Source organism: Plectropomus leopardus, chromosome 9 (genome assembly GCF_008729295.1).
Source record: "Plectropomus leopardus isolate mb chromosome 9, YSFRI_Pleo_2.0, whole genome shotgun sequence".
Taxonomy (NCBI): domain Eukaryota; kingdom Metazoa; phylum Chordata; class Actinopteri; order Perciformes; family Serranidae; genus Plectropomus; species Plectropomus leopardus.
Window position 1 is genome coordinate 20,777,958 of NC_056471.1, and position 11,378 is coordinate 20,789,335.

Here is an 11,378-nt window from a genome sequence, read left to right on the forward strand (position 1 = left end):
CGGAACTACTTGACAGGTAACGCTAAACAGAGGGGAGTCTTTTGCATTTATACAAATCCAACCTGAAATATTTTTTTGTGGACGACAAATGTTTTTGAGTATATACCAAAACACTGAAAAATGATCATTTTAACATCACGTTTAAAACAACATTAAAAAAGATGGTAAAACAAAAAAAATTGATGATGATAATAATAATAATAATAATAATAATAATAATATAATAATAATGCTAATTTATTAATATAGCACCTTTAAAAATAGTGTTTACAATGTGCTTTGACAAACAAAGCAAAGCAGATGGAATACATAAACTGTTATACAACAACGGAAAAACAAACAGTACTATTGAACTCAAGCTAAAACAAACTAGGGTAGAGTTTGGATAAAATTAAAGGCAGTGGGCAGATAATGCAAGATGCAAGACACATAATGTCAATATATAAAATAATCTGAAGAAATACACCAAAAACAACAACAGAAACAAAAAAGCAATAAAACTACAAACAAATAAAAGTAAATAAAAGAGATAAAACATCAATTAAAAAGGTAAAATAGATAAAAAAATAAATAAATACAAGGAAAAATAAATAAAAAGACAACATCACATAAAAGCAAATCAATAAAAAAAATGGTTTTAAGAAGTGATTTAAAAGAAGTCACTGGTTCTGCCAGCCCTGCAGATACAGATACCATTAAATTGTAGGAGGGAGATTCAAACCTCAACATACTGCACCGTATTTGTTTTCATTAGGCACATTTTTTTCTGATTATTTGAGAGGCTTGACGTGAAAGAGATATTGCACAAGACAAAACACATATTTTGAATAATCTGAAGAACTCTAGCTTTATGAATGTAAAATATGCTAACAAGACAGACAGGTCTTAAAGCATTGTCTGTAGATAGAGAGCCTGTATTATATTTAGAAACAAGACCATGTCTCGTAATATTGGTGTCAATCTGTTAAAACTTGTATAGATCAACAGATCACCATGTAAATATCAAGCACACTTGTTCCCAACCTGGGTGCCCAGAAGCCCACTAGGGGTCGCCAAAGCCTCACTCGGGGCCGTGGTGCTCTTAACATACAGCAGGTCTATATCTCAGCATCTCATCCATTCCTGTGAAGAAACAGAAATTGTTACTATTAAAGTTTAGATTAGTTATCAAGATATAATATTAAAAAATCTCACAGGTTAAGGGCACAGTGAAGACCTAAACACAAACTATATTCACTGAGCCTTCACTCTATGCTAAACAGCCTCTTTGTGTATTAGAAAGTTAATAGAGCAAGCCAAAGATATCAGAAAAACGTATCTCTGATGCAATATTCACAGGACATAATCCGCCCGAAGTTTATACAAATTCGTCGTTTTACACAAACTTCCTACACTTATTATTCATTATTTGATTTAATTGTACAGTTTATGAGTATTACTGTATTGTTATTGTTATTCATTTAATATTATATAAATATGTCACTTAGTCTGGGGTTGTTAATTTACTCAATGATAGAAAAGAGGTCCCTTAAGGAATAAGGTTTGGAAGCACTGCCATAGACGATGAAAATAACAATCTTTATGGAAACAAGGCAATTTTATTTCACAAGAACGGCATGACAAGTTTTATTTGTTAGATTACAAAATCTAAAGCTTTTGAAAAAACATACAATTTACAATAATAAATTCAGTGTACCCTGAAATGTAAAGTGGTTTAAATGGCAGTGAGATCATTTTACATCTTAACTAAAAATTCCAATCAAACTATTCATGATTGAAAACAACTCAGCAGATCTTACAATATCATGTCTAGGTGTTCAATTCACAGAAAACTAAAAGACATCCAGTAACATAACATCATGTACAGAACATCATCTATAAGATACGATCATCTCTACGATAATCCTTTATTAGTCCCACAGTGGGGAAAGTTGCAGAATGACCATGGGTGAAATGAAACTGAATAGAGATAAAGGTGGAAGTACTTATATCGTTATAATTGAGTAGTGCTTTTCAACTTTTTGAGTGCAATCTAAAACTAAATTATAAGTTAATTATTATTTTATATCTACTCCGAAAATAAAAATAGGCTACTTTTACAGAAACAATGGTTAGGGGGCAAGATATTCAGCTTAAGTTTGTTTGTCACCACCTTAAAGAACTGGAGGAATATTGGTTGGTAAAACACATTTATATTGAAATAGTAATAACGTGGATTAGGGGTATAAGTTTTTTCACTATCCAATATTATATTGATTCGTGGGACAATGATACAGTATTTGCTGATATCACAAAGTCAGAGACCTTTTCTTGGCTGCTAACATTATCTGCCTGGCGCTACACTGCTAGCACCGTTTGAGTAATTACAAAGGAGATATGCTTGGACGGAAATGGTGACATAGTCGCACCATTTCAAAATTAAGGTATTTCTTAAAGGTGATGATATGTATCATTGTTTCAATTTGTTTCAATGATAGTGGATTGTTCACTGAATCAAAACATCGATCTAGATGATGTATCACCCTCGATCTGGATCCGAGTCAAGAGCTATGTTTGTACTTTGCTGTATAAATCTTACATTAATTTGGGAAACATCTTAATCAAGAAACAGTACTTCCTCTTACGTTGAAAGCACTCCTTACACTCCTGAGAATGTATGTAATGTGTTAAAAAATCACAGTGGAAAACCTATTGAAGACCTTACACATATCAATACTTTCTCTTCAGTTTCGAAATCTCAGATCACTTTTACCATTTTTTCTACATTACAGTCACAAATCTTTGTCCGATATGTCATTATAAAGTACCATATGGTGGTTAAATCAGCTTCTGCATTGCAACTGCCTGAATACACATGAAGTACCATGATCCATATTATCATTAGTCCATCAAAAAGTTGATCTACACTTTTACCTAACTACAGAACAATTCACAAGCCTTAGGGCAGTGTCAACGTCTCAGGAAGCAGCAGCCAATCACCTTATGATCACTCCATCCATTAACACCTAAAAGAACACCGTGTAAGCTGTAGGGGAATTTAGTGGCATCCAGTGGTGAAGACTGCAGATTGAAACCAACTGAAATTTCTCCCAGTAAGAATTCCTTCAGTGTTAATTGTTCAGGAGGCTTTAACCAGGAGCCAAATTATTCACAGAGTTCTCCTGCTCTCCAAAACCAACGGACCAGGTGATCAAAACAGGGGAAAACACTGAATAAAGTAGTTTCATGTTAAAACTCAGTGTTTCTCATATGCTGTTTGGCATGTCGGAGACAGACTACTATCCCAGCACCTGCTTTTGTGCGCTTACCTTTTTTCTCTAGCTGCATTTACACTGCCTGTTCAAGGCGGGAATATAACGGCGTTACACCGCCTCGCGATTCTGTATATAAGGACTGATTGCGGAGAGGGGGACAGAGTGGTCTCGCCTCTAAGGCAGGAATGGAGGTAGTAACAGCGCCATAACGAGGTCTGTGTAAAACACAAAGCTGAAGGACAGACCATAGATGGCACGTGTGTGACGTTTTGATGACATGTTTAGGTGTGTGACCCACCGTGTGAATTTAAAAAGCAGTTGTTAGCATAGCGATTAAATATCCACAAACTGGGAAAACAATGAGATTCGGGAGTTCCTTACCCTCTAAGCAGAGGACAAGATCAGCTACCATATATACAGAGACGGTAAATGATTGTGATTAACAAGTTATGCCTTTGTTATTGTTTAGAAAGCGTTGCCGACGCATATCTTATATGCTAGGGGCGGATGCTTGTGTGTTACATGTCACGCTTGTCATGCATATTTTGATCACGGGATGCCGCGATGTCACAGTGTATAATGACATACTGGAGCGGCATGATGTTGCTGTCGTTTAGTTCTGTGTAAAAGTGCAGGGGCAGTATAAAGGGGGTCTTCATTGCAGTACTACAGTGCCATCTCTGTGTAAAAGCAGCAACTGGTAACTCAAGATCCAGATGTTCAGGAGGTTGTTACCAGGAGCCAAATTATCTGCAGAAGTCTCTTCTTCTCAAAAACAAACTGGTAAAACACTGAATAAAACAGTCCCCCCAAAAATTCTTATTTTTAGGTGATTTCACACTGAAGAAAACATACTTACTTATATTATATTGCATTTCTGCTGTTATATCCCCCTAAATCCTACACACTGGACCTTTAAGATCATACAGCATAAATCCTCATTTATGCTTGCTGGAGTTTTTGCTGAAAATAGACTGAAGCATTGCATCAGGTGTGATTGTTGAATGGGATGTAACACTAATATCCTCCGCCCGCCAGGTCCAGCAGCGACCCAGCAGCCTCCTGGGCCTCAGCGTCGAGCTGAAGGATCTCCACAGTCTCCAGGTCCAACTCTGTGTCGCCCGGCAGCACCAGGTACTGATACTGGTTAGACTGGTAATAGTGTAACTCGATGTAGCCGCTGTCTGACAGGGGGTCTTTCTCCATCTCCTCGCTGACCTCCCCCTGCTGGTATTCAACCGACTCCATGGTGACAAGCTCCTCGTGATCTGGCGTCAAGGGGCATGGTGGGTTTTCAGAGAAAGTCGGGTTATCGGTGGTGAGGATTTGGGGTGAGGGCGCGGAGAGAAGGAGAGTGTGAGAGAGGGGATCTGCAGGAGAGAAAAACATCAAGCCAAAATTGAGACATAAATATTAATAACTTGTTTTCATCGAGGCTGGTTGAACAAACGCTTGTCAGATTGTTCAGAGGGCATGGAGGCCCGTATAGCGCCATAGGTTCGGAAATAAAACAGAGACATAAAGGAGACTAAGCTAGACCATTGCTGGGTTGCCAGGGTAATAGAAGGCTGTTGCCATGCCAACAGAACACAAACACAGGAACAATGTTGCACGCTGAGAAGGCTGCAAAGGGGGAGAAAAGCTGCGTGCAATAAAAATGTCAAACAGAGCTGTTACAACATTGATGAAATATTGCCGACTTAGAGAAACTAATACAGGGTTAAATATATAAGTTCTTGTGCTAATTAAGTGACATGAGCCTGCTGTGAGTCCCCGCATCACTAACCTGAAATTTCCATAGATTCGCACACTGCAGGCACCCCAAACTCCTCTCCTTCCAACCTGCACACAACATGGCAAGATAGTTAGACAACTACATAAATTAAGTGTGCGTGTTTGCTTGAAGGTTTGCAGAAACAATGTATAGGCTCATAGGATTTCAGTATTTATCTGCAAAGTCTCTGCCCTGTGCCCTGTTTTCTAATTTTGCTCCTATTTTTATGCTCGGGAATTTCATGGGCACATACCCCCATAGTGCTTAGGTGATGTCACGGCTGATAAAATCCAAAGTGGCTTGAAACGGTAACCTAGAATCCTGCATAGTATATCTTTAAAATACATTAAGAGGTTCATTGTAATGTAAAACTATCAGAATACCTCGCTCAAAACACACAAATTTATTTTTCTGCTCTGGTTAGAAAGCAGTGTCAGTGAAGTAATATTTAGGTTAGTATTTTTCTTTCTTTTTTATAGTCGAAAGCAAAGAAGTCAATTTTTAATCAATAAGTCTATCTATAAAAAAACAAAAAATGGTAAAAAAAAAAACAAAGCATGTTGCAGTTTGCAAGAGCCCAGGGAAAAGTGTTAAGGCTGCATGTTTTGTCCAATTAATAGCCCAAAATACAAAGATATTCAATTTAAAACTGTGAAAAGCAGTAAATTAAAGAAGCTGGTGCCAGTAAATGTTTGGCCTTTTTTCTTGCATAAGTGAATTAAAAAAGATTAAAACACAATGAAAACTCACAATTAAGTTTTATACTCAAACTATACTATAGCTGAAGTATTTTTTTCATGATTATTATTTAATTTATTAAATCGTATTTTCTTTTCGTTAATTATCTATAAACTACGTAGATACAGCTGAGAATATTTTAAAAACTGTAGGCAAATTGTAAATATGATTGTATAAGTTGCTGTTAAAACTTATATGAAAATAATATAGTACTGTTGCACATACTTTAAGGAGCTTTGTGTAGGATTTAGTGGCATCTAGTGGTGATGATTGCAGATTGCAACCAGCTTAAACTTCTCCTATGTGCCCAGTGTGAACCCCCCTTCACACTTCTGTCATTGCTCAATGTTCAGTTTGTTTTGGAGAGGAAGAGACCTCCGCAGATAATTCGGCCTCTCGTAAAAACCTCCTGAGCAAGTGATAAAAAACAGTAAAAACAACAAATAAAGAAGTTTCATTATAAAATCAGTGTTTCTGCGATGCTGTTCGGTTCATCGCAGACAGGCTGGTTGCCCAGCGCCTGCTACTGTGCGCTCACGTTTTTCTCTGATAAATTAAAATCCAGATGTTCAGGAGGTTTCTACATAGACCAGATATATCTGCAGAATCAGGGATTCCAACCGGTAAAAAACGCTAAATAAACAAGTGTCACTTTGAAAATCTATGTTAATTCAGACGCTGTTTTGCTTGTCGTGGAGGGGCTGCTAACTACGATGACTGACGTGAAAATGGGAATGGCCCTATCTAGAGCCAGCGTTTGGTTTGGCTGCTCCGGGCTACTGTAGAAACATGGTGGTTCAACATGACAGACTCATCCACCCACTCTTTATGTAGATATATACGGTTCAGTCCAAGGTAACGAAAAAACAATTCCTCCATTCAGGTAATTATACACAAGAAAATATACTTCTTACATTTCATTTCCGCCAATATGTCCCCCTAAATCCTACACACTAGACCGCAAACCTGTGTGATTATACTCACAGTTCAGGCTTGTTTAACAGATTGATGTTGTTGCTGTGATAGCTGTGGGTCTTCCTCAGCACCTCGAGGAGCGCCGGCCGATACTCTGGACACACACACCACAGCGATCCCTTCCCCACTGACTGAAACAAACATACAAAACCACAGTTGAAACATTCAACTTTCAACGGGCCACACAAAGACTTCAGTAATGCTGACACACTTGACCGTAATAACAACCATAACACATGTGGAGCACATTATAGTGATTTCCCTGTAGGGCAGTTTAGTTGCTGACTCAACTTCAGAGCAGCACATCTGGATTCAGTGTGCTGCTCAAGGACATTTCAGTGTTATGGATGCTTGAACCCGTGTCCTATAATTTTGGCAACTCTCTTTACTCTCTACATGACCCAGTAGCTCTTGACCCTTTGAAACCTAAGCAAATTAGCTCAATTTCTTTCAAAAACATGGGACGAGAGCCACAAACAACCTAACAAGAAATGGCCCAAAATTTAGCAAGAAATTAGTAAAAAGTTACATAAAGTTACCTGAAAATAAGCACACAAAAAAGACCAAAAATGCACTCAAAAACAGTGCTATGCTAAAAAAAACTGTATTTTTAAAAAAATAGTATTAAGAGAATTATAAATAAAGTTTTCTGGACATTTTTCCTTAATTTTTAAAAATAATATCTAATTAAAAAAATACAGATACATTTCTGGGGGGTTTTGTCACATTTTACTGATTTTTTTCCTTTTTATAGAACATTTCTTTCTTTTTTTTCCCTGTGTTTTTGAAAGAAATCAAACAAATTTCAGGAGTTAAAGTGTTAAACGTGAGTCATGTCCCCACCTGGCTCTTGTCCCTCTGAATGCGACGGAAGCTCTTGCTCAGAGACAGGTTGTGTCTAACAGAGTTCCTCCAGCCTCCGGTGGCTGTCCTGTAATAAGGGAAATTTTTCACAATCCAATCGTAGATGTCCTTCACTGGAAGCCTCCTGTCGGGCGAGTCTTCTATAGCCATGAAAATCAGACTGCTGAAGGAGTACGGGGGCTTGGATGAGGCAGGAGAAGGAGGTTGAGTAGCGGAGGAGGACTCTAGCTGAGGCAGTGGTGTCATTTTGGGAAGGGGCTGCAGCGGTAGCAGGTTGCCCCTCTGATGAAGCCAGTTGAGGCAGGTCAGGTCATCCTGGTCAGATGTGTTTGCTGGGCTGAGGCACTGTATGTTTTGTCCGTCGAGGCACTGAGACGCTGTGCAGTGTGACAGAGGCGAGGAGGAGTGAACAGACTCTGCTGTTGCTGGAGAAAGTGAGGAAGGGGACGGGGGGAATGAAATAGGTGAAAGTGGGAGTGAAATGCGGCCATTTGAGCAGGTCTGCTGCGGCGAGGACGAGAGAGGCAGGGACCCTCCAAAAGTGGTGGGACATGGTGACGAGGGTGGCAGTCTATGAAAGTTATTCTCCATCTCTCTCCCAGGAGGAAACTTCCAGGGTCATTCAGCTGTAGCACTGCTGGAAAACATGACAGAAAAAACATCTAAGTTACGGCTGATTGAACGTAAATTAGGAATAATAGTTTCCTACTTAAACGGCTGCACATGTTTGTATTGTAACAATCTTTTAATCATTTTTAATATCTGCCCCTTACTGTTTATTCTTCAATAGGGCCCGAAAACCAGCAGCAGGCGGTGGCAGTGGCTGTATTAAAATTGCCATGAATTTAGGTATTAATTGCAATTTTTAGGGGCTACAGGTTTTCAAAACCTCATGAAACTTTGCACATGCATCACAACTGGTGAATATTTGGTTATTTTTTGGTGTCAGTCTTATGTGTGACAAGATGGCTTAAAAGCACCCTCTACAAAATGTCAACAGAGTAGCCCCTGTGTTATGTTTCATTTAGATTTTAGAAATTTAGGAGGCACACATATTGCCCCAAGACTTAAAAAAAGTCTCTTAGTGCCATGAACTAAACCCTACTGGGAGTCACCCATTTTGAATGTATTTTTAACTTTTTGGACATTTTATTGCCATCTCTAAGCACAATATCAGGGTGTTACTGTATATCAGGGTATTTAGAAATCTTGAAGGTATGATTTCCAATACTTACATGAAAACAGACACTCCTCTTTCTGTTAAACTCACTGTATGTAGTGCACAGCATGCACCACCAAAGCTTCGGTCTCTAATGGATCAGGAAACTGAGCTGAAAGACACTGCCACACCTAGTGGTGGAGGGATAAGTTACAGGACTGTAAACAACCAGTGACCAGCAGGCAGAGAGAGACCATGGGGAATAACAGCATGTTTTTTTACATTTAACTTGGTGAATTGAGGATCGATTTTGACCAAAGTAGAGCTGGTGATTGTTGGAACGGTGACTTGGTGACTAGATTACTAGCAGGAGTACAGTTTGGGTGTGATTTTTTTTTCAGTGGAGTTTGAATAAAGTGTGTTTTATGATGAGTTAATGGGGCAATTAAGCCTTGTGAGTCCTCCTTGACTGAGAGAAAGTTGAATTCAAAAAGTGTACAATTGTATTTCTCTGTTTAATAAGGAAAATAGTTGTGAGAATATTACTTTTCTTAGTATTTTGTGGGTTTCTGTTGTGTATTTGTTAGTCTGAAATGCTGAAAGTAAGTAGCGCGTTAGCATTTTTGATCCATGGAGGTTTTATATTTGCAAGACTTTGCAAAAGCTGAGGAAAAATTTGTGATGACATCACAATGTAAAGTCTATGAGCTGAGCAGGAACTGGTGGGAGGAGCCAGTGGGAGAAATGCTGCTGTGCGTAGTCAGTGGGCCGCATGTCATGGAAGTAAACCCCAAAGCTTGAAACTCTTTTTGGTGTATGCGCTAGGTGAGCAGTTATAATGAGACTGAATAAGTGTAATTTTGCCATTATTTAACTATTATGATATATTTATGGTCTGAAGGTGTACATGCCTAGATTGAGTCATAGTCATAGCCCCACCTATTGGCAACAGGAAGTCAACCTTGTGTGACAAAGATCTGATTTATATAGAATTTACATGGTGTGGTCTACAAATGATATACAACATGATATGTAATTAGTTTGCGGACTCTAGCGCCACATAGTGGACACAGGAAGTTCATATTATGCCGCTGTCCAATGGTTGCTAAAAGATGCATGGCTGCGTTTTACTCCTGATGTCCAAGGGCCCCTTTATTGCTGCTTGCAGCTTTAATTTTCATTGTAGTTCATTCTATTACTCTGTTCATTACTCTGCACTTCTGATTAGATGCTAAACTGCATTTTGTTGTCTCAGTACTTGTACTCTGTGCAACAACTATAAAGTTCAATTTAATCTTGTCATGTGAGCAATTTTGTACCAAGGACTTTTATTTATATAGCCTCAGATTACAAAGGGCTTTACTATCCGTTCAGCATACATGTCTTTTATGCAGAGTAGATGAAATAACTGTGAAATTGCACTGTAAGCAGGGCTTCTTGTATTTAAAAAACATATATATTTCTAAGGCATAGTAAATCAAACTTTAAGAACTATCTTTCAAAACTACAGCAACAGAATAATAATCCTAACACGCTGGGTAACTACTCCAGGTTCACGCTAACTCGAAATGTTTAGACTAAAAGTGCTGATGGAAAATGCTGGAGAAAAGAAAAATAATTCAGTTAAATGTTAGCTATTCGTTCCCCTCTGATGAGCATCCCTGAACGTACAAAGTCCACTGTGTGTACACTCTCACTGCACCATCTCCCGTTTTTACAGCTTAAACACAAAACATGCCCAGTGGACAGGTGCAGAAAGGCATTGCTGATCCTACACATGCTCTAGGTGCGCAGACATCGATAAAAACGCTTTAAACAAACTAATAATAAACCAATTGCGTGTAAAAACTGGCATTTTTAACGCTTTTAGAGTGTGTATGTGATGCCACATGGCTCTACAATGCAGTTCAGGAGCCAAATGGCGGAACAATATAAAGTTTCCTTTAGTCAGAAAGCCGCCTTTTCCCCCTCACAGGTGAGGTTAGCTACTGCTTCAAAAGGCGAAATATTTACGGGTTACTCACCAAATCAGCAGAACGATGATTCCGGCCGTATTCACAGCTCCTTAAATGTGCAGAAAATGCGTAGTTTAAGAGGTAAAGGTGATTTTCTGGTGTTGAAAACTGGACTCGGAGTCGGACACCTCTCCCTCCGTGTTCTGTTGCCGTCCGAGGTCTCCATGGAAACGAAAAGGACGCTTTGCATGGTGCGCGTCCCCGGGCGCGCTCCCGCACAGTTTATATAGTCTGACACCAACAACCAGGACAGTTTGGTAAAATTAGCAATACAATAATGTAAAATACCTTATTACGTATTCAGTAAACAAGTAGTAACAGTAGTGAAATAAGTGTTCAGTATTTTTTTCAGTAGCTAAGTAAAATAAATAATTCCATTTTCTGCTACGTCATTATTCTACTTATATATATATTTCAGAGGTAACTACTGTACTTTTTATCCCACTACTTCTATTTGATAACTTTAGTACATTGCATATTTACATTAATAATAATAAATGTATAAATGGATTATTATTATTAGAGGTTAAGACTTTCTTGATCCTCAAAAATAGAAGTAAAAAAAAGTTGTTTTAACAGCTTATAACACCTTACTTTAT

General features: G+C 38.4%; 1 protein-coding gene across 1 annotated transcript; it reads right to left on the minus strand.

Moving 5' to 3' along the window:
* Positions 1-4,271: 4,271 nt before the first annotated feature.
* si:ch211-145o7.3 (forkhead box protein N2) lies at positions 4,272-10,904 on the minus strand. The gene is made up of 5 exons (XM_042492740.1): positions 10,789-10,904; positions 7,585-8,242; positions 6,751-6,872; positions 5,041-5,096; positions 4,272-4,624 (listed from the first exon to the last, which is right to left on the minus strand). Exons 2-5 carry the CDS (start codon positions 8,194-8,196, stop codon positions 4,272-4,274), a joined length of 1,143 nt encoding a protein of 380 aa, XP_042348674.1. The 5' UTR covers positions 8,197-8,242; positions 10,789-10,904.
* Between the last annotated feature and the right edge of the window lie 474 nt (positions 10,905-11,378).